Genomic DNA, 27,327 nt, shown 5'->3' with positions numbered 1-27,327 from the left:
ATTTTAGCAATGCTCCCTCCTATTGTACAGCTACAATATTGAGGAGTTTTCTTACTTCCATTAATGACATCACTGAACTGTAGGCCTGATCTGACTATACTTACTTTGGGAAATTATATATTGGTTTTCCTCAGGCAGATTGTTGCTCTTGAACATAAAGAACTGACATCTGTTTCTTGTCTGACTTCATCAGGCTTCAGCTTTTAGTGGAGGTGGATGCAGCATGGATTAAGACTTACATGGGCAGGTGACCTGAGATCTCTTAAGAGGCTTAAAGCATTGCATAAGCATGCTTCATTATTGTACCAGGACTCTTTAGGGGCAAACTGCTGAAATGATTTGTAACATTGCTTCACAAACTACTTAACTAACCATGACATAGAGGTAGTGAGTGCTTCTAACTCGTGTCTACTAAACCTCCTGTTTGTTTCAGGTTCAACTCTGGCTCCACTGATCCAGCACAATGATCTGGATACTTCAAGTCTTGTTTTCACCGCTCCCAACACCAGCATTGATTAGTCTTATTGTACTTGGAGTTGGCATCTTCCTGTGGGTGATAAGCAGGCCAAAACCTGTTTTGCCTCCTGTTGACTTGAACAAGCAGTCAATAGGAATTGAGGTAATACTTACTCTGTATGTGGGCATGGACTATTTTTTTCAGCTTAATCTGAATACTGATTCATTCTGATTCTGGGTATCAGTGGAATCTCTCCTGTCTGATATACACAGCCTTCTCTCCCAGGTGTACAACTCAACAGTATGGTGGGGAGAAGGGAACTCTTAAGACACTAAGAGGTAAAACCAGCAGCTCTTGCCAACATGGTTAGGTGGGCTTTTTACCAGATGGCCTTGGCTGTCACTGAATTTTTTTTTCTGTTTTTTTAAATGTTTTGCATCAGCTTTGAGGTTACATGGTACTGAACCTCATGTAATTAGGCAAGTTGTAGTGCTTAATCTTAGTCAAGGTCTCTTTAATAACCTAGAATTGAATATTAATCTAGGCCATATGGAAAGTTCCTCTGCATATGACTGATGATTGAGTAGATCAAAACCAGGAGGGGAAAAAGAGACTTCCCTAACAATGAAATGCTATTAAAATGCTTTAAAGGGGATTGCTGGGAGAATGGCTGAGGAACAAATGTCATTGCATCTGTTCTGCACTGTTTCATAACTGTACTCTGTTCCTAGGGGGGAGCCAGAAGAGGTGCACTCCTGACAGATAATAACCTGCTTTCTTACTACTTCGAAGATGGTAAAACCTTGTATGAAATTTTTCAAAGAGGACTGTATGCTTCTGGTAAGCTTGGCACCTGCTAGTTAGTACTCGCCTATCACTAGTCAATACAATTATTCCAGGCTCTTTTGCCTTGCCTCTTGTCTGTAGTAAAAATAATTCACATTAGCAAAAGCTTTGCCAGCCTTCTGTGGCATGGACTGACAAGTGACCACGTGTTTCCCACCTCCAGAAGTAGCCTTACTTGGCAGACTGGGCAAGACCAAATGCCAGAAGCTTAAGATGGTAGGGTTCAATACAGAACAGATTATAAGCATCAGAGGGAGTTGGGGGAAAAACATCTTCTTTGTCTTTTATGGTTTTAGTGTAAAAGTACTGCCTGCTGACACCAGGCATGAATTTCTGCACGTTTGACCTCGGAGGCCCCATGTATGGAAATATATGGTAGCTTGTGAGTTATTTAAATCTCACGTGGGTTGTCAAATGGGAAAATATTACCAGATCTTGGAAGTATTGCTTGTCAGGATAAAGCCATCAGTCTTACAATCTTGTTTTGGGCAGAGTGCTTAACTATGGACACTGTTCACTTCCATGCTCCATGTGGTTAGCTGGATGTCTGACTGATTGCCCACTTGTAAGTGTTGCATTGAAGTGCTATGCAGCTTCAGTACTGAGCTTTACAATTGCTTTTCTGAACTCTTCCATTAGAAGATGGCAACTGTTTAGGCTACAGAAAACCCAACCAACCTTATCAGTGGCTGACATATAAGCAGGTGAGTATTTTACAGTACAGATGATTTAATATGGGATGCTGTCTTGTAACACTAAAGTTGGGGGAACACTATCTTACAGGTTTTGGACAGAGCTCAGTACCTGGGATCAGGGCTTCTGCAAAAAGGATGCAAACCAGCATCAAACCAGTTTATTGGCATTTTTGCTCAGAATAGGCCAGAGGTAAGCAACAAATTGGATATTCTTTCCAATGGGGAGACAGGAGGGTCTGTAGTTAAATAGCTTGAGACCACATGAGGAACAATCACAGCTGGCTTTTCCCTTCCAAGTTTCCTTCTTGTTGACTGAGCACATACTGTGCCAAGTATGTAATAGAGTGATCTTGAACTCTTCCTATTGGAAGAATGTCAAGGACATGCTCCTTACACAATCCCCACTATAATGTGTGCATGGTCTTGTCAAGCTGTATGAAATCTATAGGTAATCTTGTCTTCTGAGATGCTAGTTTTCCACTGTACTGTTTTCTCTCTTCAGTGGATCATTTCAGAGTATGCCTGCTACACTTACTCAATGGTTGCTGTTCCACTCTATGACACTCTGGGGCCAGAGGCCATTGTATATATTGTGAACAAAGGTAAATATTGACTTACACTATTTCATAATGTTTTCTCTAAGAAGCTTTGTTTTGAGAAGGCTGAAAGTTCAAGGGGCTTTGATGCAAAAATCAGAGTATCTTTAACCTTACTGCTCTTATACTTTTATAGACAATTTCTGTAAATGAAACTGCTTTGTGTGGATATGGTTCAGTGCCTAGAAGAAGCCAGTGGGCTTCCAATGTCTCCTAGTGTCTTGAGTGCAAGTCCACTGAAGACTTGCTAGATCCTGTGGACCATCCTGCAATAAGAGCACTCAACTATTTGAGGTTGTGCAATCTAGAACTCCCACTCTTGAACTGCCAAGCCATCAGACAATGCAGACAGACTTGCATGCAAATAAAGACTAGGTGTGTGTCTTTTGATTTAAAGTTGTAAGATGTAAAGAGTGGAGGAATCAGGAGTAAAGATATGCTTATATCTGTTTAATCTACCTGTTTAGGGCCTGTTGTTCTATACAAGCAACAACTAGCATGCTATCATAGAAGAAACTGGTGAGGAAGCTTGAATAAATCTTCAAACTTTCTTCCTCCAGCCTTAGGGGGACATATGTGGGGAAAATGTATCTGCTGCTGTCACCATGATCTATAATCCAACCCCTAAACAAGATTTGTCAAGCAAAATGACTTCAATAGTTATGCTGGTGAACATTGCAAAAACATCTTGCCTTGGGACTACACAGCTGTGACCTCCTAGGCTAACAGAGAACTGTCATGTTCAGTCAAATCCAATTCCTCTGATGACTTAATGTAAAATGCTTTTGTAATTGTATAAAACTCTTGCACATGCAGTGAAGATGAGGCATTAACTCAAGAATTTTAGCTACCTCTTTCAAACAGGTCTAAATTTCTTTAGATTTAAGGAAGATGGCTAAATCTAAACAATAAATGAGGATGATTCTGAGCTTTTATGGCAATATCAAAAGTTTAAATGCCTGTCTTGACTATGACTGGAGATACTTGTCTGTCTTCAGTTCCTCAGCATTTCCTCTCACCTTGTATAGCTAGAATCTCAAGTTTGCCCAATCGGTAAGCCATGGCAGGAGGAACTTTCTTAGCACTGTAAACCAGCCACTGAATCCATATGAACACATGCAGATGGCTACAGAGTAAAGCAGGGGTATGTTCTAAATGTGTTACTGAGCTGTCACGCACTGGCCTCATGCCTTCTAAACTGATTTCTGAATGTAATTTCTTTTCTGTAGCTGACATAAGCATAGTGATCTGTGACAAGCCTGAGAAGGCACAGATCTTGCTCGAGAACTGTGAGCAAGGAAAGACTCCATGTCTGAAGACTATAATTCTCATGGATCTCTTTGATAAAGAACTCAAGGACAGAGGAGCTAAAGTGGGAGTTGAACTTCTATCAATGTATGAAGTTGAGGTAGGTGACCAAAGGCTTCTGCTTGATCTTGCAGAGGAATACTTTGTACCCAAGGTCTTGATGAGCAGTCATTTTGGTACTTGATATATTTAGCCAAACGGAGTTGCAGAGTTCAAACCACTGACTAAAGCTGTGTCCATGTGTTGTGGACAGTCAGTATGCATTAAACCAAAGACTTCCTTAGCTTAATTCGTGGTGCAGTTGTAACAGGATTTATCAGGCTTGGAAGCTGGCAGTTGAGTCTAATTGAAACTCTTGGTGCAAGTTACTGGATGCTTTGACATCCCAGTACGAGGCTTAATCTTCCAGGTATGATACATAAATGTAAAGTATATGAGATGTGGCCTACATCAAGTAAGATGAAATATTCTAAATTCCTTAAGTAGTTCTGCTCACTTTCTACACTCAAATTCGTGGTTCCCACAGCCCTAGGGGTCAGCCTTCTCAAGCTGTATGTATTAAATTTGAAGACCAACATCTCTCTCTGGCTGAGACAGTATCAAGAACCAACATAAAAACAAGTAACGCATTTGAAATGCAATTACCTAATCTATGTACTGTTGTTGCACCTCTTTCTGTTGCAACTGTTAAGCTGTGTTTTTTCTCTAACACAGGAGCTGGGAAGAAACAACATCAGTGAACCAGTTGTAAGTATCTCTGTGAACAGTTATAAGCTTGCAAAACTAGCCTCTGAAAATACCTCTTAGCATGCTGCTAGTAGAGAAGGCTGGCAGGATTATTCTGTTGTTGTTGTTGTTGTCTTGCTGTTTCCAAACAGAATTCCTGTTGATCTTGCTTTAGGAATTGTATGTAAATGCTGATAAGCACCATAATCCTTACTTTGACCTTATGTGGTTTTTCCCCTCTAGCCTCCTAAGCCTGAAGATCTTTGCATTGTCTGTTTTACCAGTGGAACCACAGGTAAAAGGACATGTAGTGGTGCTTCCCCAGTAAAACAATCATCTCCCTGTGCTGGAAAAAGTATCTTTCTAGCACAGGAAAAAAAAAAAAAAAAGCTGACAATGTAGAAGTAAAACAGTAAATCAGATCAGTGTCAAGGACTACTGCAGCTTTACCTGGAATATTGTCATTACAAGTCAAGTACTCTAAGACAAAGCTTCTTGGAGCTGGTGGGGAGAATAGCTAAATTCATGTTATCTTACCCTATGAAAAATAGTTGAGAGTAGTCTGAGAGGTGTCCCTGCCCATGGCAAGGAGGTAGGATTAGATGATCTCTAGGGTCCCTTCCAACCTAAGCCATTCTATTATCATATGAAATAGTCTTCATCTTAAAAAGATTTGGTTGTTGAACTGTGCCTGTATTCTGACCCCCAGGGGTTAGAAAAACACCTTGCTTCAGCATTCTATATGCTACTCTTAATTACTCTGCTGTTTCAGTAGACAGTTCATTTATGTAATATCTATAGCTGAAAGAGTTCGAGATGAAGTGTATTTGTAACCTCTTAAGGCAAATGCGTGCTATGACTGAGCTTAATACCAGGATAGTTCAAATGAAGTCAAGCAAGTGATGGGAAACTGCCAGCAGAAGCTGTCAGAGCCACAGCTGACTTTGCTTAATCTCTCCAAAGGTAACCCTAAAGGTGCCATGCTGACACATCAAAACGTTGTTGCAAATGCTGCTGCCTTCCTTAGAGGCACAGAGGTAAGCTACTGCTACTAATGATCTCCAGGCTATGTCACTCAGCCATGAAACTAGCTTTAATGTGCATGCCTTCAGCAAACCGTTCACTCCCAGCCAGCTCAGGCTTTCCTTAGTGCCCACACTTCCACGGGACAATACTATGGCATGACACTTGTTTTAACCTTGGAAAAGAAGCTCCACACAGAAGTTACTCTAGAATGTGTCAGTCCTAAATGCCAAGAGTACTAAATCTCTCTATTTGAAGTCTGGCCAAAACATAGAACTATTCTTGATCTAGTTACACCTGCAGATTTTGAAGAGGTGAGGGATGAGCCTAAGTTGATTCACTAATTTAAAATGTCTGTTTCAACGTACTCAAACCGACCCAAATTTTATTCACTTTTTGTGTAAGAGTAACTCAAGCAGGCATAGGGAGTCCTAACTTGCATTTCTTTCCCCTCTAGAACACAGTTGAATTTTCAAGCTCAGATATCACCATGTCCTATCTTCCCTTGGCTCACATGTTTGAGAGAGTTGTACAGGTATGTATAGATGTATGTATCTGAGCTGCTATAAATCAGATTACAGTAGAAGGCATGCTAGCCTTCTGTGTTTCCTCAAAACCTATTCACAGACATCTTTCCTATCACTGGGCACTGGAAATCATGCTGCTTTACAAATAATTATGGCTCGTGAAGTTAGGAATTATCCTTGACTAAGTTTAGTCTGGTCAATTTTTAGACTGTAGCCTACAGCTGTGGAGCAAAAGTAGGCTTCTTCCAAGGAGATATCAAGTTGCTAACAGATGACATGAAAACCTTGAAGCCAACACTATTTCCAGTTGTACCAAGACTGCTCAATAGAATATATGACAAGGTATGTGAGCAATTTTAACTGAATTAACTTTGTGTTCATATATCTAAGCAAGCATACAAGTTTTAATTCATATTGAATACATCATAACATCACCACTAATTACTCCTTAGCAGAAAGAATTCTTTAAAATCTATTCTAAGGAGATGGAAAGAGACCTGGGACCTGGTGTATAAGAAAAGTGTATCCAGTCAGGACTGGGCTGATGTTCAGAGACAAAAAGCTTGTTTACTTTTGGAAAGCCAATGAAGCAAGTGCAAAGCTGGAAGGATCTCTATCCCTCAAAGCTATGGCTGAAGTATGTCACCAGTAACACAAATTAGTATTGCCCCTCAGTTCATCTCCTAGACCATGGCAGTAGTGAAGATAGATCCTAGGACATCAAAGAAAGATACAGTGCCTCCTAACAAAGCAAGAACTGAAGGTACAGATATGAGTTAAACCCAAGATTCACAGATACTTCTCCTCTCAGATACAAAGTGGTGCAAAGAGCCCAGTGAAACGCTGCCTGTTAAACTTGGCTGTATTGATGAAGACGGCTGAAATAAAACAGGGCATATTTCGAAATGACAGCATTTGGGATCAGCTTATCTTCAAGAAAGTTCAGGTAAGCTATTCCAAGTGTAAGCTAGCTGCACAATGTAATATTGGAGGATCTGATGGTTTCTGTTTCATTTGTAGGAAACAATGGGTGGAAGAGTGCGTATAATGGTTACAGGAGCAGCCCCTATATCTCCCTCTGTCCTGACATTTCTTAGAGCAACATTAGGCTGTCAGGTAAGCTGAGTGCTTGTCTGGGCTTTTATTTTTGGTTGTGTTGTTGGTTGTGGTGGGTTTTTTGGTGTGGTGTTTTGTTTTGTTTTTTTGTTTGTTTGGGGTTTTTTTGATTGTGTTTTTTTTGTTTTGTTCTGCCTTTTTTTTTTTCTTCAAGAAGGACCTGTTTAATTATGCCCAAGTAAGTGACTGATAATGTAGTCCAGCCCACCTTGTTCCTGGGGAGATTACTGTCAGTCTTCAGGTCTTATAGGCTGTTTGATCTGAGTTAACCAACAGGAACAAAATTCTGCAGGGCTGGCTTTAAACTGTGCTACAAAAAAACTATGCTGTAGGCTCTGGGAAGAGGAATAGAGCTGCAGAAACAGGAATATGCAGCACTCAGGTCAGGCAGCTGCCTCTGAGCTTTGTGGCTTATCCTGACAGTTCATGAGCTCCCAATATAGTACATTTGAGAACAGAGTTCAGAGAATGAGGAGATGAAAGCAAGGTTTGGGTAAGGTGAACTGGAAGAACGTCTGGTTACGCTGCTAAGGCCAAGAAGTCTTAAAGGCTAAGATTGTTTTGGCTTCTTTCCTAAGAAGATTTGAGCACAGGCATAGCTGAACTGAAACACGAAGGTCTGGATGTTTAAAGAATATATTTATCCTTGCTCACACAGATCTTTGAAGCTTATGGACAGACTGAATGCTCAGCTGGATGCACTTTCTCCACACCTGGAGACTGGACAACAGGTATGGTAGCCAAGGCTTGGAAATCCTCCCACAGCTGTCAGTAGGAAGTGGCACTCAAGCTTAGGTGCTCTACTGGTTTCAGTTCAACAAAAGTTTAACTCCTTGGTACTTAACCTCAAGGTGATTCTTGGTAGCAAGTGACCTGAATCCTTAATAGTACCAAAATTCTTGACTCGAGCAGATGAGGATCTCTTGTGTTAAGTGACATAACTCAGCTTAGACCCTGTCCCATTGTACAGGAACGGGGTGTCTGCACAGAGCTGAGCAAACTGGACAAGGACTTCCCAAATGGCTTTAAGAAACTAGCCTTAGCTCCCAAATAACTTGTACTCAAAGAATTATGACTAAAATATCAGACATGATACTTGACTGTTTCTCTGAAGGACTACCTTGAAGATTAGCTTTCATCTTAGCAAGGATGTTTTTAATATGGAGTATTCTAAATTCAAGTTCAAGTCACCACCTTTGAGAACACAGTAACAGCAGAGAATGAGGAGAAAATGCAAATGAATACCAGGGTCTATGCAGGAATTCTTCAGAGGCAAGTGTGGTACCTGTTTGGTGTGATTGCTTCCACCAACAAATGGCTCTCAGCATTGAGGTTTAGCTGCTACTTAGCCTGAATTAACTGTCTGAAAATGACATTACAATAACTTCCTCAAACCTCTGGTCTCAGACTCTGTTTAAACAGTACAGTTCTTGCTAAAGCAGTGAACAAGGAGCCATTAAATATCTACTAACACTGAAGACTTTTTTTATGTAGGGAGAACCTGAGTTCTTCCATCTCACTTCAAGATCTAGGCTTTCTAGCTTTAGATCAAATAGGACAGACTGCTAACAGAATCATGAAAATATAACAGTCCTTGGGGTTGGGTTGGGCTTGTTTGTTTTTTTAAGGTCATGTGGGAGCCCCTCTGGCATGTAATATCATAAAACTAGATGATGTGGAAGAAATGAACTACTTCTCTTCTAACAATGAAGGCGAGGTAGGTACTATCTCCTGTGTGTGTCACATAGGATTTGGTGACTAACAACCTCCTCTGTGTGTGAAATGTAAGATTCAGTGACTAACAATGTCCTGTGCTTGCTGTAGGTCTGCATTAAAGGACCAAATGTGTTCAAGGGTTATTTGAAAGACCCTGAGAAGACAGCAGAAGCAATTGATAAAGATGGCTGGCTCCACACTGGAGACATAGGGAAATGGTTACCAGTGAGTAATTGCTTAATACAGACCATCATCCCTTGGATGCAAATTTCTGTCTACTTTATGATTATCTGAAAAGCTGGAGAAGTGAATTCTAGGATAAAAGCCTTATGTGGTACTTTATCATCCACCAAGTAGCTCCAGGCAAAGCTCCAAAGACAAGTTAGATTACACCATCTCAAATGAAGAACAACAAGGTGTCTTAATTTCTGTCAAAGAATGATGGAGTTGTCTAATCATGTCCTGAACTAACTGGAGAAATTAGACCAAGTGTCCCTTCTCTCTGTAGAGAGCAAAGACCTGCTCCAAACTAGCATGTGCCTTTCATATAACTTATCTTTATCAACAAACTTATCTTCTGCTTCTTATAGAAGCAAGAGAGATGCTTGAAACTAACAGCCTCCACCTTTAACTTCTAGAATGGAACACTGAAGATCATTGATAGGAAGAAGAATATATTTAAGCTTGCACAAGGAGAATACATTGCTCCAGAGAAGATAGAAAATGTCTATGTCAGAAGTGCTCCTGTAGCCCAGGTCTTTGTACACGGGGAAAGCCTGAGGGTAAGTGATGTTAGAAGTAAGCATCCTGCAAGATTCTTCCCACAATGGGTTCTGGAAGGTCAGGGCACAAATGTATACATATACAAGAGTCCTCGAAGATTTGTTCCTGAGAGTGCCATGTTTAAAAGAATATCCTTTCAGACCTATAGCCTTCCCAGCAGACACCAAAGCAAAGGAGATCTTGACATCAGGTTGCAAGTTAGGTAAGGGCTAATTACATACTTGTATGGGATTACTATGTCAGGACTGTACTCTGTACAGTAGAATCATAGAATAATTTGGGTTGGAAGGGACCTCTAAAGGTCATCTAGTCCAAGCCCCACTGCAATAAGAAGGGACATCTTCAACTAGATCAGGTTGCTCAGAGCCCTGTCTAACCTGATCTTGAATGTTTCCAAGGACGGGGCATCTACCACTTCTCTGGGCAACCTGGGCCAGTGTTGACCTTCATTTAAAAAAAAAAAAATAAATTGCCTTCTTGTATCTAGTCTAAATCTTCCCTTTTTTAGTTTAAAAACATCACTCCTTGTCCTGTCACAACAGGCCCTGCTAAAAAGACTGCCTCTATCTTTATTACTGGTCTCCTTTAAGTATTGAAAGGCTGCAATAGGGTTTCCCCAGAGGCTTCTCTTCTTCTCCAGGCTGAACAACCACAACTTCATCAGCCTTTCCTCATAGGAGGGGTGTTTCTCTACTCCTTTGCAGTACAGATGGCACCAGTGCTAGCAGAGGCCAGTCTTCAACGTGTGAACCAGCCAAAAGTAATTGCTGGAGCATTCAGCACACATAACAAACCGCATTAGTGCTTTAATTACTGCTGTCAGAACTCGGATAAATGACTTGGAAGGTCCTTGTTGCTACCTTCTGAACTCTGGAAATGGATGGGGATGTACATGCGGCTTGTAACAGACATGCTGTCTACAATCAGGTCCATATAGACAAAGTGATTTCAGATGCCTTATTTTGGCCTCAACATGACTACTTCTACTTGTTTTCAGTCTTTTCTAGTAGGTATAGTGGTTCCTGATCCTGAGACACTTCCAGGATTTGCAGCAAAGCTGGGAGTAAAAGGTTCCTATGAAGAACTCTGCAAAAATCCGGTGAGTGGCTTATAGACAGAATTTAATTCTGAAGTCAAATCTTCCATTTCTTTGACTTCATTTTATCCCTGTTTTGTAAATTAATCTGGCTTTATTCTGGGTGAGTCATGCAAGCATCCTTACAGTAAAAGCTGGAACTAACTGTAGTTGTCTCTTGATGTTCAAAGGGCTACCACTGCTTCTTTCCAGTGAGAAGACAGACATGTCTTTGTACTGGACTGAATATGAGAAATGTTGAAATATGTATGTGTATTCTTGACAACCTCAGTTTTCAATGACTGGGCAACGGTCTTGAATTGGTGTTACAAAATGACAGCTTTACCCACTCTGCTCATGCTCTGTTTCTTCTAGGCAGTGAAGAAAGCTATTTTAGAAGATATGGTCAGACTGGGGAAGGAGGCTGGCCTTAAAACCTTTGAACAAGTGAGTACTTCAGTCCTGCTTGTTGTAAGCACCTGTGTTGCTAATGCAATGGCTGGGAAGTCATCATTCCTGTTATTGACTCTACCAGGATGGGACCTAAGACAGCTGCCCCAGACAACTGATTGAAGTCGGCAGTGAAACATTGACTGGCTGTCTATCTCTTGACCAAAAGACAGGTGGCTGTACAGGGCAACAGTAGCAATTGCTGTGAGATGGAGAGGTTCACCATAAGCTGCAGGAGCTATACTGTTGTTCCAGCCTATACTCTTGCTGTGATAGCCAAGAGGAGTTTGACTTGCATCAAAAGCCATTTTAGTTACTAAAAGCTCCTGAGGCTGAGTTCTTGCACTGAGCTCAGAGAAGCTGGGGAGAAGTGTTATTTGTACTCAAAGGAATTATGTAAGCATCATGTGCTATGTTATTTTCTTTTAACAGGTTAAAGACCTGTACATCCATACAGAGATGTTCTCTGTTGAAAATGGACTCTTAACACCAACCCTGAAGGCGAAGAGAGCAGAGCTTGTTAAACTCTTCCACAAGGAGATTGAGGCCCTTTATTCAAGTATGCAGGAATAAGTGGCCAGTTTTAAACTGAACTGCATGGAGTATCCAAACAAATCTGTGACACTACATGGCCTATGGAGAACATAGGCACGAGTGGAGGGAAGCATGGAGAACATAAATATATTGTTTCTGGTATCCTGGGAAAAACAACTTTCAGATGAAGATGGCTATAGTATAACTGACAACTGGCAGTGTTAATGTCTTGCAGGACTAAGCATCAGCTGTCTAGGCAAAGCCAGAACTTTCCTCTTCCTTGGACTGACTGAAGTGAAAAAACACTTGAGAGCCTCAGCGTTTAAAAGGCAGCTGAATGCACTTCTTACTGTCAAAAGCAAACCTGGTTTTCCTGATTCTCTATGAACTCCATTGTGATGTTTTGTGGACTGATCTGCAACCAAACTGCAGTCTTTCATGCAGTTACATGTTGGGGGGTGGACGAGCAAGCAGAGATGGGGAGATGATTCAAGTGCAGAAATGTAACACTTCTGTTTCCATGCAGGATGCTATAACCTGTCTCGACTCAAGCTGTCACAATGTGAATTGGAGCTTAACATGTGTTCTGCAAATGCAGAAGTGAATTTCCTGTTCCTAGCCCTGGACCACATAATATAGGTTATTTTTAATGAAAATAAGTAGTTTGGGCTCAACTGGTTTAAGTACATCTGCCTGAAGCAAACAGTTCATACTTTATTATGGGAGGCACTGGATCAGTTTTGGCATGTTCTCAAAAGCAATGGCAGTCAAAGCCTCTACACCTAAGAATTTGAGCCTGGGAAGTGGAAAAATTTAGCTGTTATTCCTAAGGATATAGGATGCAATAAAGAGTAACTGCGCAACCAAAGTGTTTGTGAATGACTCGTTTCTCTCCTGCAGCCTGACTGTCAGCTTCAGGGTTTACTGCTGCTTGGTCATGTACAGCTACAGCTAGAACCCAGCAGCTGCAGCAAGCTTCCTTCCTGTACTGGCACTGCTCACCCACCGCTCCAGCCACGAGGCAATAACGGTGCCAGGCCAGATGCTGCTCCTCTACTCAACGTTTATTTTCTTGCAGTGAGGCAGTATGTGCCAAAGCATAACTTCATTCTTCCAGCTCAGCTTATCATGTGAACTAAATGTATTTAATATACTTATGTAAATATAATATTTTCTAGGGATAAAGCTGCTTCTTTAGAAAACTGCAACATTTTCAGGTAACTGTTGTGCCATTTATTGTGCTTGCCATAACCTGAAGCTATAAAGGCTCCTATGACTCTGACAGTGCATGTAACTATGCTGCTCATCTTTCCCCTGCTTCCTTAAAGCAATGTGACTTAAAAGTTCCTGATGGCTTAATCTTCTCCTCCAGGTGAGACTGAGGAGTTAAAAAGGGAACCAGAGGGGAGAAGAAATGTATAGTGAAACTGGTTTTGGGTTCTGATGAGCAATTCAGCTGGGGACAGTAAATCTAGTGCAATTGAGATCTGTCAAAACATGAGGCTGAATCCTGTGATGCCATCTGCTGCAGTGCCCAGCAAGTACTTGTTCATTGTATCAACAACTGAAACTCCCCTATAGGGATCTGCTTGGATGTTGAAGTCCAGCCCCCTGTGGTGGGCCCTTCAACGAGCAGTGTTCAGATACCAACCACAGCATTGCATTCAGCTTAAAGAGCTCTCTCATTTGTGAACCGAGCAGAGAATGCTTATTTTCCGTGCTACATCTCAGAAAGTAGTAACTTTGGAGAGGTCACTTTTTTTAATATAGTAAACACGTTTCTCTTTTGGAAGAGCAAACACATCAACCTCTGAACTGGGTTTGTTCTTAATGGCAGTTGAGTCTCTTCTCACACGGGCAAGCTACAGAAGCTTTGCCAACTCCACTGGCTTCAGATATTTCATGCCTGTGGCATCTGCCAACTGGCTGTTTGTTAGAAAGATAGAATTGAATGGGTAATGGCACTGTTTGAACAATAAACCATACATAGCAATTCCAGTGCAAACTGGTCTCTTGGGTGCTGCTGCTGCCATATGAACTGCTTCCACTGTATAGCTCTGAAGTGCAAACAGGAGCACCTTAGGCATGCTTGCTTTGAAATGGTGCAACAATTATTTCAGGCTCTTGTTTGAGCACTAGAGAAAGCTACAGCAGGCTTGAAGCACTTATACCCAGTGAACAAATATTTGAGGAAAGGATGGCTACAGGTACAATGAAGCTCAGTTTTCTGCAACTTCTTTTCCCATGATACAGAGATTGGCACTAAAATAACATTGTCTTCTCTGCTTGCTTTTAAACTCTCACCTAGCAGACATCTATTATGAATTGAGCCATTTGGTCTGCAATAGAGATGTGTATATATGCTGAATAATGAGATACCATGACTAATAAAGATATGATTCACATAAGGCAGATATTAAATATGGCTGTTGATAATATAATCTCCTTATACTTAACCAGTTGGGAACAACTCGTATGTACTGCATCAGGAATCAGATTGCTTGATTTTTGGCTTTCCAAATTACATAAGAATTGTGTATCAAAATATCATTTAAGTGTTATTTTCTTTCCATGTCTATGAAATAACCCCTGTACCTGCAACTTCATAATTACTGCTTAGTCTTTTCTATTCCTGATCCACAGAGGAAGTGTTCAGATGGAAATATTGACTCATAATTAGTAATTTGGCTGTAATGAGGTTCTAATTTCAATCAAAGCTCTCAAGACAGCTCTAGAATCTAATGCCACAGCTAGGCAACTCAGTCGTACACACCAAATAACCTACAAATCACTGGCTTCCTAGCACAGGAAGTTCTCTTTTCTCCTCCTGCTCACTACTTTGTATTTGAAAAGCCAGCTATATCAGAGATGATTAAACTCCAGCACAAGCTTGTATTTCCTCAACTATTAAGAGATTTGGATTAAAATTAGAAACCTCTTGCTTAAGACTAGACATCCTCTTCAGGTTGGAGGCCAAAGTGAGAGCAGATAAGTAGAAAGCAAAATTTTCATTGATTGGGTGGTTGAACAGGCTTCCTGAGATATCCATTTACCAGGGCCAGTATTGTTTGCTTTTACAACAGATTTTGTTTTGATGCAAAACCTGCCTGAAGTAGGTGGTTATTTCCTTTTAGCTTATTTCATCGTTTTCCTTTAAATAGGGGGGCAGGGTTCCATTTCAGTACAGTTACCCTTACTCTCCATCATACTAGAGCCTGAGCTAGGCTAATGCGGTATTGCAAGCCTAGACTTGCTGTTAGATGATGGAAAGCTCAACATTTTAAATAAAAAGAGCAATTTTTCCCTCAGAGAAAAACAGTTTATTAGAGCTAATTGCTGCATGAAAAAGACATTTGCTTTTTGCTTCCCCCAGACTTGGCTTCTCTAGAGATTTGAATTCCCTGATGAATCAGCGTGGAACGCAAAACAGTGATCTCAAATCTATACCTGCTCCTTTCCTTCATAAACAATGGTCTTCCTTGAGCAAAGAGCAGTGAGTAGGGAATGAAGAAATAAAAAAAAAGAAGAAAAAAAAAGGTGTAATAGGATGGTAGACAGGAGGGAAAGTAAAAGCTACTGGTAATAAGAATCAGAGTTCCTTCAAGGTGTTTTTTCTTAAAAACGCCATGATCTGATAGAGCTGTTTTCAGCAGTGGGAAGACAGCTCATATTTGCTTGGCTGCAGAATCTCTACATGCCTTTAGGAGGTATGTGTTTTGTCCTGGCTGGTTGTTTGTAGGCATGCACTGCTGAGTGAAGGTGTTGTAATGATAAACTGAAACATCAGTTACCTGTGCTAGAAAAGGGAAGAGATGGGACCGAGGTTACAGATATAAGGGAATAAGATGAAAGCATTAAAAACCCAAAAAGCAAAGTTCATTTCAGATTGGAAGTGTATTTCTGAAGCAGAGCTCCCAGGCATGCTGGTAGTTGAGTGTAGAGTGATCTTGGGGTGCAAATGCTGCTCAATTGAGAAAGAGTTGAAGATGCTCTTTAACCACTAAAAGCTATCCAGTCCCCTATAAACAGACCATAGCTTACATAAATTCCCCAATCATCAACTGTGGTGATTAGTGTTGTTAATCTATTCCTATTACACTGCTCATTGCAGCCTGCTAGTATAGATAGGAGCTATGGAATAATTTCAAAGTCAAGGGCAAGAGGCTGTTAGCTGCCAGCTTCCTCAGCTGGAAAACAAGATTATTTTGTAATCTTTATTTGGTTCTAGGCTCCATATGCTGAACAACTGCTGCTGTTGAAGCTAAGAGTATCCCATGCAGCTTGGAGTTTTTCATGTTAATTTCTGCTCACATTCCAAAACAGCTACATCCTGTTGAGTTATGGCCTTACTGCAGGGAAACTAAGATGGTACAGTCCTCTACCTCTAATGAAGCCTAGAAAATTTTCTTCTGGAAAATAAGTGATTTGATTTCAAGATGGGCAAAACACCCTGCTTGGAGTCCACTGAAAATGAACAATAACTCCTCATTGCCACAGCTCAGAAGCAGCCTAGGAGCATGGCTCACTAATGCACAGCAAGCTGGAGGTCACAAAAAACTGGCTGGTGCTGGAGATCAAGAGTCTGTGTAGGAGCATATAGGAGTAATAGTGGCTTGCCTGCATGTAGTCATTTCTATATACACTTAATGTTATTTAAGAAATCCTAATCTGCCTCAGACAACTCATGCAGGTGAAGGCAAACCAGATGTTATTTTAAAATGGTAATCTGAAAAAACTCTCAACATGTAACTAGACTACGAGTGAACAAAGCCAACTGCTGCATTTAGGATACATTTAGAAAGCCTTCAGGTGGTACAGGCTACTCCCTTTTGAAGTCCTCCTTCTAAAAATCCATACCAGATGCTAAATAAAAAGTTTAGCAAAGGTGTTAATCACTTAGGGGCAACTAGGCTCACAGAAATTTTCACTCTTGGTGCTACTGCTTTCTTAGAGTAAGAACTGCAAGATGGATCAAGCACTCCAGTCTCTTGGGTACATGCTCAGATTTCAAAGGGAGCAGAAAGAGCTTGCTGTATTTTTTTGCCTTTAAAAGCCCAGAATATTCTCACAAGAACTGATGTCTTTCTAACTTTGAAAGACAACTTCAAACAGTGAAATCTTTACTTGCTAGTTGCTTCACATTCTCATGCCTATAAACAAGTTCTTGTAGGTCTAAGAACAATTAAATCCACAAGTGAATATGAATGTATCATTTATTTGAGGTGGACAATTCACATCATTTAAAGTCACAGGTAACAAATTTTATCTGGAATTTGAATCCAATGTTTATTTTAGAGCTTTCATGGGCAGCTTCAGAGAAATTAAGAAACAGAAGATATGCAGCACGCATCATGATCGGATGCGGTTGAGGAAAAAAAATCTAAAATATGAACCTTCAGAATGCAGTTTAAACAGCAAAAAGAAAAAGACTTGGGATGAAAATGATGCATCTTGAAGGCAATCCACTGAATGGCTTCTTCAAATATTTATTATTAAAAAAGTATGCAAAACATGGCACAGGCATATCCAACCCTTTCAGCTGCAAGGAAAAGAAAACCTTGCCCTAAAAAATTCATTGCATAAGTCTAAAGTAATACACAGAAAATTTCAAGTAAAGGATTGTGATCTGAAGTACAAATTCCATTTATTTTTAAAAAAATGAAAAGGCTATCTGTTTTTCTTCTCTCCATCCACTGGTTGATCCGTTTCAGAGTCATACTGGCATTTTTCCACACATTTCCTAGGGAACCAGCCTCGTTCTCTTATTCCACCTTAAGACATGAGAAGTTACATTAACTTGGAACAGAACATGACCCCACTAGAGAGGAAAAACACAGGACTGGAAGAGAGACACCAAGAGGTTACCTAGGTTATTTTCTTCGTCAAGGCAGGGCATCTAAGTCATTCCTAATCATTGCCTGGGGATGCGTGGATTCTCTCCCACTCCCTAAAATGTTTTCAGAGATCTCCAAAGTTTTGCAGTGTTCTACCTTCCTTACTTTGAGGAAAAAAAAAGACTTTCCTAATACCCCATGTGAATCTTTCTGTCTATAACTCAAGTTCACAGCTCCTCTTTCTACACACCAGGGACACAGGAAGCAGCCACCAACCTGCTCTACAATAGGCTCTCCTGCAGCTGATGACTATTTGCTCATACCCTGGCTTTCTACCTCCTTACCCCTACAGGTAAGCCATCCCAATTCTTTCAGCCTTCCCTTTTAAGTCACATATTCTAGCATTTTGATTATTCTCATTGTTTTCCTTTCAACCCTTTACAGTTGATCATCCTCTTTCTTGATATGTAGCAACTGCTTTTACTTGTACCAGCATTTAAGCTGAGTCTCTGCCAACGTTGAGGAGGAGGGAAGGATTATTACTTGATCCATCTGGGAAGCTATATGCTTTTTTTCTTTTTTGGAAGTGTTGACTCATTTTAAGACTATGTTTACTCTCTTTTCCTCAGAACTGCTATTTAACAATTAATTTTTTCCACCTTGTTACTGTGCAGCTTGCTATTCCTGTCTATTATTAGCATTTTCTTACGCATTGCTAAGAAACCCCATTCTATTTAAGACATGGTTCTCCAAAATGCCAGAAGTTATTTTGAATTCTAATCCAGCCTAATTCAGTTTTTGAATTCTAATCCAACCAAGTTCCCCACCCAGACCACATTCCACCTGATTTAAAAAAAAAAAAAAAACAAAAAAAACCCACCCAAACATTTCCTACAGAACAGATAACTCCTGCTAATCTCCATAATAAGCAATGCAATACAAACTATTACCATGCTCCTTTCAATGACTCACTCAGGTTTGATACTTGAAGGAGTTCATTGGAGTGAGCTGCAGAAGCACTTTTAGCTCATGAATGAGACCTCTCATGAAAAGCATGGGACTGTAGGGACTGGTGGCTGCCTCTCTTGTGCCAACATGGAAGGCACATGCAACCAATTAACAATTATTTGGAAGAGACAACAGAATCCAATACAGCCTCTGGCAGGCAAAACCTTTGCTCAGCCATAAGCAGTAAGGCTCAAGTAAAAAATGTAGAAATATAAAAGCAGGTGGCTGTGGTGCTGTCACTCTACATGCAGACCAGCAAAAGTCTTTAACATCTTTGGTAGCTGTAGTAGTTTGATGTACATTCACCAAACTAAGTCCTTGAATTGATCCCAAACCAAACAGATAACATCTCTTTTTTTTTTTTTTTTAAAATGTACAAAGAGTAATCGCAGGTCATACAAATATAGGGTGTTTGGGTAGGAAATCTGAGTGTTTTGAAGAAAAAAAATACTACTTAAATATCAAAAAACATATTCATCATTAGCCACTTCAGAGTCTAAAAGTCTAGCTTTTTCTTAAAACATGAAAAAGTGTCCCCCTTCCCACTCAACCTTCAACAAACTACTAGATGAGTGCTCTTGCAGTCTGACAGTTTCATTTAATGCTTATCAGAGCTGGTAAGTCTGCCAGATGTTAAAACTATCTATGTGGTTTTAAAGCAGAGGGAAGCTAATGCCAATAGGGCCAGTCTTTATACACCTAGAAAACTGAAGATGTAATATTGTCCACATTTCTAGACATCTATAAAATTGATTTGTAATTTTCAACAGAAAAAGTGAAAATAACTGCTTCATACCATCAGCAGCTGAGTCGAGAATCTTCTCACCATACATCCAGTGTCTGGGGAAGAAACCGTAATAGGTAATTAGATGCCAGAACTCGTACCAATATTTCTTTTAACCAAACATAAAAGGTGTGGAGCAACTAACTTTAAGCCTCTTGTGGCTAAAATCAGATCCCCTTTACTCAGTGCAATTCTAGGTTCTTCAGTGCACGGTGTTGTGAAGAATGTTTTGACACCTTTAGTCACAGGGCAGCAGACACCACTGTAATCTTCTACCGCTCGATACCGCACCTACAGATTGGAGCAGACACAGCAATATATCATGGTAAGGAGCTACAGCCTTCAATTCAATTAAAGCACACAGTTAAGATTTGAGCATAAAGACAATGGCTGTCAAAGGGACTAAATGCTAAGTTAACTGCTTAACAATGAGGCACAATTAACTTTATTATCACATTTCTTACTGTCTGGAAACTAAGCAGCAAATGCAATGAAAGCTAAATGCTAAGTTTAATTAAGCAGAGGATGCAGCACAGTGTGTGGAAACAGTCTTTATATAATTGCCAAGTTTAAAGTGAAGAAAAGAAATTGTCTCAGCACTTACATTTATTTATACTGAAATTTCAGTTATTTCAAACCAAAGTACACAAATACTTACGCTTCTTACTCGCTTGTCTGCTTTCTGTTTCAGTTGCTCTATCTATAAATGATTATAAATAAAAATTTAGGCAGTGTTTAGTTTAAGAGGACTTGTGTATTCAATACAAAATCTAGTCAGGTATTGAAACCATTCAACAAACAGGAAATACCACTAGCATTTAAAAACACTCACAAAAACATAACCTTTTTTGTCTATCAAAAATGGGAGAACGTTTGACAGAACTCCTGCTTCTTAAGTGTCTGTATTACCAGTGTGTTTTAGTTATTGGAAAAGCTTGTATATGACTGTAAAGGAAAGCAGGCAATTGAAGAGTGGGGAGGAATAACTTGAGGTGTCACTGAAGAACAATTACCGTCAAACTATATTGATGACAGCCATCTCTTACTGGCCAATCCAGGCCATCTCCCTCAGGAACCCCAGACCATGTAAACACTTGCTTGAAGTTCTTCCATTTACTTCCCATGTCATAGGGAAAAATAAAGGTCTCACCCGTTTGGTAGTACTGAATTCTGTCTTTGGCCTGAAAAATAATTAAGAAATAAAGTACATAATAATATACCTACAAACTGCAATCAAGCAGGAACATTAAGAAGCCCAGATCATAAGCCCTGTATGGGTCCATGGGACCTGAAGGCAAACGTTTTCAGGCAAGAGCAGTAAATTCCTGCTATACTGACAAAGGCTTTTAAAACTGCTTACCACAATCATGGCATTTAGGAGTGTGCCTGGTTTGGCTCCCCCCCACCTCCCTATATTTACTTTTCACCAGAGTCAAATGGCTACACTGACTGAACTACTCCATGCTCACATTTTATGGTTTTTTTAAGGATTGATGCCTGACTATTTCTCAGTTATACATAAAGAGTTCCACAGCTCAGGACTCTGATTAATTATCATGAGTATAATTTAACATTGGTAGTGTTTATTCCACCTCTAAGAGTCATGCTACAAGCATGCTCTGAATCTGCCACATTCTGCAGTCGTGAGCTTCTCATTCTTTCAGTGGCAATGACATCTAGTGGAGCAGCCACAGAAGAGCTTACTTCTCTTTTTGCAGTAATGTTTCTATTAAACATGGATTAATCTTTGTGTTCAGTTTTCAGAAGGGACATATTAGAAGCCTCTGTTTTACAGTAAAAATGTTAACAGATCATTCCAAATTCTACTATGTAGTGGTAACAGTGTTTCCTTTTGTTATTTCCCATTGTCTATTACCCACAAGTCTGACAGGCCTAGGACCCAGCTAAGCCAGATTCTGTGTAAAGAGAAGGCATTACAATACTTGGGTACTTATACCGAATCAAGATCCTCATCCTAATTTTGACACAGAATAAAATAAAGACGAGGTAATAATTAAATGTTTGTGCACTTATGCAAAATAACCTGGTGGCACTGAACTGGTTTCTAAACATTGAGTCAGTTTTGTTTCCTCTAAACTTAGTTTCTGCTGCTTGGCTATATTTCTTCTGAAAAATCTTGTGAAAACCTCTATAAATAGATGGAAGTCAGATAGTCTTCTCTCCTTTGAACTTCCGTTTCATTGCTTTCTAGTACTTGCTCAAAATCAAGGAAAATCTTCCCAAGTTTAATCAGAGAAGTAGGAAATGGGGAAAATCATGAGCCAAAATATGCCACCTAGAATGGGTAGGGGAGGTGAACAATTAAAGACACAGGTAAGCATAATAAAAGGCAAAGAAAACTCAAGTTTCAGATGAAAACTCTCATATATTCCAAGTAGAGCAGCAAAGCCTCTTAAAAGGAATTATTTTTTTATGTACACATCAATTACCCCAAATAAAAAAGAAAAATCTATGCCATTTTCTCATCTATCTCAGTGAATTTCAGAGGCAGTAAGGGAGAAGCTGTTTGTAGTTAAGTCAATGATGAATTGAAGTGACACCTTTGGTTTAAATCCAGAGAGGTGAAACAAAAAACTGATCAGGAATACTGCAGTAAAAGCTTACCTTTTCTTCAATCCAGGACTCGATTGAAGTTTTATTTGTCAAAATTACTTTCATCTAAAGTAAAAGTGTGAGGTGAAATTAGTTCTGAAGAAATGCATCAGCTAGGCAAATAAAATTTAACAATCTAAATTTGCCTTAAGGAACAAGGCAACTTTTACAGGCTTAACTGAAACATAGAAAACACTCAAAATTAAGATGCAGCACAGACACATGCTAATACTAAGTGTATAGTTCTACAGGATAGCATCACAAAGTATTTCAGTTTATGCTTAAAATGTGCATTTTTGTTTCCTTCCAAAGATCTTAAACACTAAAGTAATCTATCAGGCTTGTTTATAACTATTTTCAGGGACAGGGTTATATACTCCTAAAATACTATTTTGCCTTTTCCAGAGTTTACAAAACCTGGACCATGTTTTCTTAATTCATTAGCTTTTCACCTTCAAGTTCTTCCATGAAAAACAATATTAAAAAATTGTGGGAAGAGCAGAGAAACTGGGAGAAAACAACCCAAAACCCTGGAAAAGTTACATGGCAGCATAAACTCTAAACAACTGCTCGTATATTGACTACTAATCCTGTTTCTGCTCTACAAGCAGGCAGAACTTACAGCTTTTCACTGCTTTATAACAGAAGCTATAAACTTACCTGGATAATAAACAGCATACCAACTGCAATAGTTGTTCCTAGTGCCAGTCCTAAGGCAAATAAAGATGCAGCAAATGCAGACAGTCCAAAGGGAATAATGGGTCGAGGGTCTCTTTTGGCTGCACTCATGTCAATCTTCACAGAACTCCATCCAAAAGATATCTGCAAAGGGAAAAGATCTTTCCGCTCTAGAACATTCCAGCCACTGAAACAAAACAAGCTATCAATACGAAATCTGGCTCTGAAGTGTCCAACTTGTGAGAGGTTTATAATGCAAGAGGAGTAATAAAGAAAGATGTATTCAAAAGACTCTTCCTCTTCAGAAATACATTCTTTGCTAGACGTAGGCCTTCCACAGATGAAAGCTAAACCAAAACTGACATCTTACAGGCTCCACAGGTTAGGCCCAAAGTCAGGAAAAAAAAACTGGACTCTGGCACATGAACAGAAACACATTCACTAGTTTCAGAGAAAGATTTGCATAGCACAGTAGCCATTCCCACTGGAAATGCTACAGGTTTTCCTTTGAAAGCTTTAGCAGATAACAGCAGATACAACAGGCTGCCTTCATCTGTTACACTCAGCTGATGTTTACAAGCTCTTTATTGCAACCACAAAGGCTGAAATCAAAGCTCATCATATTAACCATGGGTCTGACATAAGGGATGCATTCCAGAACAGGCCTTGCTCACAGTTGCTGCAGTTAACTTTTTCCATTCAAAACCAAATCCAATACAATTTATTTCTAGTTTCAAAAATAATGTACTTTTTTTTTTTCTCCTTGAAACATTGGATAGAATTCTAAAAATGTAGCAAGCAAAAGAAAATAAGTAGCATCTAACTTGGGTGTTGGAAATAAATAGCAGCTTGTTTCTGTGCTAGCCAAAACACAGCCTGTCTCTGTATATACAAAGTGCTACTCAGAAAGTGCCTTCAGCCAATGCAAAGCTCTAGGAAATTCCCTGTGATTATGATAAGCAACAGCGAAAAAAAATCCTAACAAAAGAAAAAAAGTAGAAACAACCTTCTCTGAATCCTCCTCTAATTAACGAACATAATTCTCACAGGTGGAAAGCAGAACTGAGAGTATTTGTTGAAAGAACAGCAAGGAATTCCACATGCTTCTCAGGAAGCTAAGTTGTCTCATACTTCCTGAGAAAAATTACCCATCTGAATTAAATAATATTTTAAGCATTTAATTATGCTTTCTTACTCTGTTGTAAAGCTGAGTGTACATAGTCATAACAAATATGAAAGAAGCGTGAATGCATCCCAGTGGAGCTAAGAGAAGAAACAGAGTGAAAGACGCATGATTCTGGTATCCACAACAATTGTTGATCCACGGACAATGGTGATCCATCTTCATGACACATCTGTGAATAATAAATATTGATTAATGTAAAGGACAGGTACAATTTTTTTCAAAAAAATCCAAGAAAAGGACAGCTAACTGTCTACTACCCAACCTCCATTCATTCATTTAAACCCAACAACTTCCACAAGATAAACTCCATAGTTTGTTGTTGTTGCTGCTACTCAGAATGATTATTTCACTTTGCAGAGTGAAAGAAAGCAAACTAAAAAGTGGTCCCAGGTCCTACCGTCCCTAATTATCCCTCTTTGCCTTTGCTCAAACTTGCTAGTTGCTAATATACGCCGTACTCCAGAGCCAGAAGGCAGAGGCTAAGAAGGGGACATGGAAGAACTATCAACACAAGTAACTAAGCACTAATATAATTACCATTTTTAAAAATAAGCACACCAGGAAAATAAAGGAAATCTCAAATCCCCTGTGAAGTACTTGCAGAAAGAACACAAAGCTGCACAGACTGAAGTGTGTTAGTGCCCCTTTTTCCTGCAGCAGACCCTCTGACGTGACTCCATCACGCCCTGAAAGCTGCCACAGCACAGAAGACTGTCAGTGATGGTTTAAGATACTTCACTGCAACAGGCTAGAAATATGTGTGGAATGAGTCACTTGGGACAGAGGATCCTTAAAGCATATCAAGCAAAATTTTGAGAATGTGCTGCTGTTTCTTCTGGTTTATTTAACAACAGATAAATTATTTAAAGAACTTGGTTTTGCAAAGGCAATCATCAGGATCTGCTGCCATTTTCTACCACATCCTCTTTGTAAAGTTTTTCACTCATGGAAAAAAAGTCTAATTTTACATCTTGGGCTGGTGCAGCCGCCTCGCAGCACTGCTCTACAGCTTCCCTCTACTTCCTAAAAACACAATGGCCTCACATCTTGTGTTTATAGAAATAACAAATGAATGTGTGTTGCAATATCCTTTTCCCATGTTCTCCAGTAGTCCTTCAAAGGAGGACCTGTGCCCAGTAAGCCCAAGACAAATGCAACTACAGCCTGGCCTGCAGGCAGCTGAAGCAGCTTACTGTTTCCAAGCTGCACTAAACTTCAGTGCAGCTATTTATAATAAAGGCATTCTTTACCTCAGGACAAGTCTGTTGGAAGACTAGCGCGTAACAAGGCACAAACTTTGAGTTCAGCCAAAAGGTTCGTTAGGTCACTTAACATGCAGAGTAAAGAAAAGTGCCAAAATCTGCACTCAAATCAACATTTAACTCCCAGTTAGAAAAATAACAGACTAGGGTTTTCTATTCCCTGAGCAAGTGAATGTTTGGACTCGGAATTTAAAAAGGACTGAGGGATTTTTAGGTATTTACACAGGCTCACTTCCCTGCAGTGTTTTATTAATACTATCTAGAAGTTCTTAAGAGGAACTGATTTCAAGCTAATAAGATAAATGTTAAAGACGAATTTATTTATTAAACTAAACCACAGTAAAAATGTACAGAAATCATACAACTAGAAATGGAAATTTTGAAATAAGTAGAGTGTTCATATGGAAGTCTTTTAAAAATGCACAGTACAAGACTTGGAAAAACAAGTTTTATTAATAAAACAGATTTGAAGCTGCTTCAATGTAGAGTTAAAATGATTTTAAAGAATAACAGTACCTGTTACACTTTCGACAGTGGTGTGAACGTGGTGCCTTGTAAGACTGACACACTTTACAGTATTGGAGATACATGCAATCCTGAGATTTTTCCTTTAAACAGAAGAATAAGTGTGTTAGATGTATGCATAATTCTACTGGCAATACGATCTTGGCACTTCCCTAGCCTTTGCTTTCTTCCGACAGGGTGCGATTCATAACCTAACCCTATCTAATGGTAGGCAGTAAGGAGAAACACAAAAAACAAAATCAAATAATCTCTTGGCTATCAAAACAACCATCTCCCACTGTTGAAAAATGCCCGTTACTAAAAGAAACATCTCTTCCACCAGGACAAGTGAATGCACAAGCAAGATTTTATAGAGATGTTCTGAGAGTAAAAAAAACACACGAGGCTTTCATAATTTTAAAAAAAAAAAAAGTTTGTGCATCTTGTCTCTCTATTTCATACCATGAGCCAATCTAGGCTTACTACTAAGATATAGTAGCAGTAAGCAGTTATGTTTAGATATCTTGTTTGCCACCCTCTCTCTCTTAAACACACACATCCTCAAACTGCAAGAAGATAAGAGGCAGAAAGACTTTTAAACAGTAAATAGTAATCCTGGCCAAAATCTTCTGTTCACAAAATGGAACACCCAGTTGTCTTGCTAGAACTACATCAGGATCCTCTTTTTATTAGATTCTGTCCTGAGAAATATTCCACAAGTAGAAATGTGATTATTAGTAATCTTTGTACACGCCCATGGAACACAAACTCGTGGCCAGCTACCTTGAGACGCTGAAACTACCATTCTGCTCCTTGACTACCACTCTTCCAAGAGATTACTGAAGCAAGGGAAACACAAATTTCTTTCTTGACTTATAATACTATGTTAAACATAACATAAACACAAAATTTTCTGTCTCACATACAAAAAAAAAAAAAAAAATTACTAACGAGGTTCTAATCCTCAGCACTAGCAGCAAAATCTTCAACAGTGCCAGCATGAGTCGCAGACAACCTTGAAGTTCTCGTGCCCAGCTAACAGTACACTTCCTGTTGTTTTGCTTTGAGAAGCACCCATAAAACGCAACGACTACTGCCAATAAAGAAGCAGCACCGTCCAGATTACTGTAACTGAGAGGACAAGGGATGGAGTAAGCTGGAGCATACTGGAAACGCTGTAGGCAGCAATAAAGTGGGAAGGAGGCAGAAAGGGAAGGTGCCGAAACAAGGAGAAAGGAGCGGCCCGAGCTGGCCGCATTCTTGCAGAGGGAGAAAGGAGAAACGATGGCACCAAGAGATACGCGGGTTCCAGAGTCCCTGTGATCCCGCACACCTTCCTCAGAGGCCGGTTCCCCAGCCCCGCCCCGCCGGGCCCGACCCGGGGATGCAGCGATCGAGACCCAGCTCTTACCGGCGTCCACCCCAGCGGGACGTACCCCGGGCCGACAAACATGGCGCTGAAGTAGTTGTAGAGGATCATGACGGTCCAGTTGAGGAGCATGATGAAGTTGACGCTTCCCCCGGCGGTGTCCAGGGGCCAGTACCACAGCGCGGCGTCCGCCATGGCGGTGGCGGAGCACACGGCCACCACGGCCAGAGCCACCAG

At 40.0% G+C, this 27,327-nt stretch overlaps 2 protein-coding genes across 4 annotated transcripts; one reads left to right on the top strand and one right to left on the bottom strand.

The window, feature by feature from the left end:
* The first annotated feature begins 463 nt into the window (after positions 1-463).
* Positions 464-12,070, top strand: ACSL5 (acyl-CoA synthetase long-chain family member 5). 3 transcript variants are annotated; one of them, XM_008941527.1, is made up of 20 exons: positions 464-619; positions 1,189-1,297; positions 1,943-2,007; positions 2,087-2,188; positions 2,501-2,600; positions 3,824-4,002; positions 4,617-4,649; positions 4,872-4,923; positions 5,592-5,665; positions 6,109-6,186; positions 6,386-6,520; positions 6,990-7,124; positions 7,199-7,294; positions 7,953-8,025; positions 8,923-9,011; positions 9,119-9,235; positions 9,649-9,792; positions 10,791-10,892; positions 11,244-11,315; positions 11,751-12,070. In XM_008941527.1, exons 1-20 carry the CDS (start codon positions 464-466, stop codon positions 11,889-11,891), a joined length of 2,052 nt encoding a protein of 683 aa, XP_008939775.1. In that variant the 3' UTR covers positions 11,892-12,070. The 3 variants fall into 3 exon arrangements, with proteins under 3 accessions (XP_008939775.1, XP_008939776.1, XP_008939778.1); XM_008941528.1 differs by having other exon boundaries at positions 10,791-10,896; positions 11,248-11,315; positions 11,751-11,891; XM_008941530.1 differs by lacking the exon at positions 2,087-2,188 and having other exon boundaries at positions 566-619.
* A 4,978-nt stretch (positions 12,071-17,048) lies between these two features.
* On the bottom strand, positions 17,049-27,324 carry ZDHHC6 (zinc finger, DHHC-type containing 6; the record flags this gene model as incomplete). Its single annotated transcript, XM_008941531.1, has 10 exons — positions 17,049-17,623; positions 19,491-19,534; positions 19,624-19,769; positions 20,137-20,178; positions 20,492-20,659; positions 22,104-22,157; positions 22,752-22,913; positions 23,965-24,124; positions 25,734-25,825; positions 27,133-27,324. Coding segments are annotated over 10 exons (1,164 nt in total), but the record flags the coding sequence as incomplete, so codon positions are not given.
* Between the last annotated feature and the right edge of the window lie 3 nt (positions 27,325-27,327).

This window comes from Merops nubicus, unplaced genomic scaffold, assembly GCF_000691845.1.
Source record: "Merops nubicus isolate BGI_N331 unplaced genomic scaffold, ASM69184v1 scaffold42675, whole genome shotgun sequence".
NCBI lineage: Eukaryota > Metazoa > Chordata > Aves > Coraciiformes > Meropidae > Merops > Merops nubicus.
This window is presented reverse-complemented; position numbering and strand designations above follow the sequence as displayed.

Coding starts and splice junctions, on each gene's coding strand:
- ACSL5 (XM_008941527.1), top strand. CDS start 464: ATGATCTGGATACTTCAAGTCTTGTTTTCACCGCTCCCAACACCAGCA. Junction 4,003..4,616: donor TATCAATGTATGAAGTTGAG/GTAGGTGACCAA, acceptor TCTCTAACACAG/GAGCTGGGAAGAAACAACAT. Junction 10,893..11,243: donor AAGAACTCTGCAAAAATCCG/GTGAGTGGCTTA, acceptor TGTTTCTTCTAG/GCAGTGAAGAAAGCTATTTT.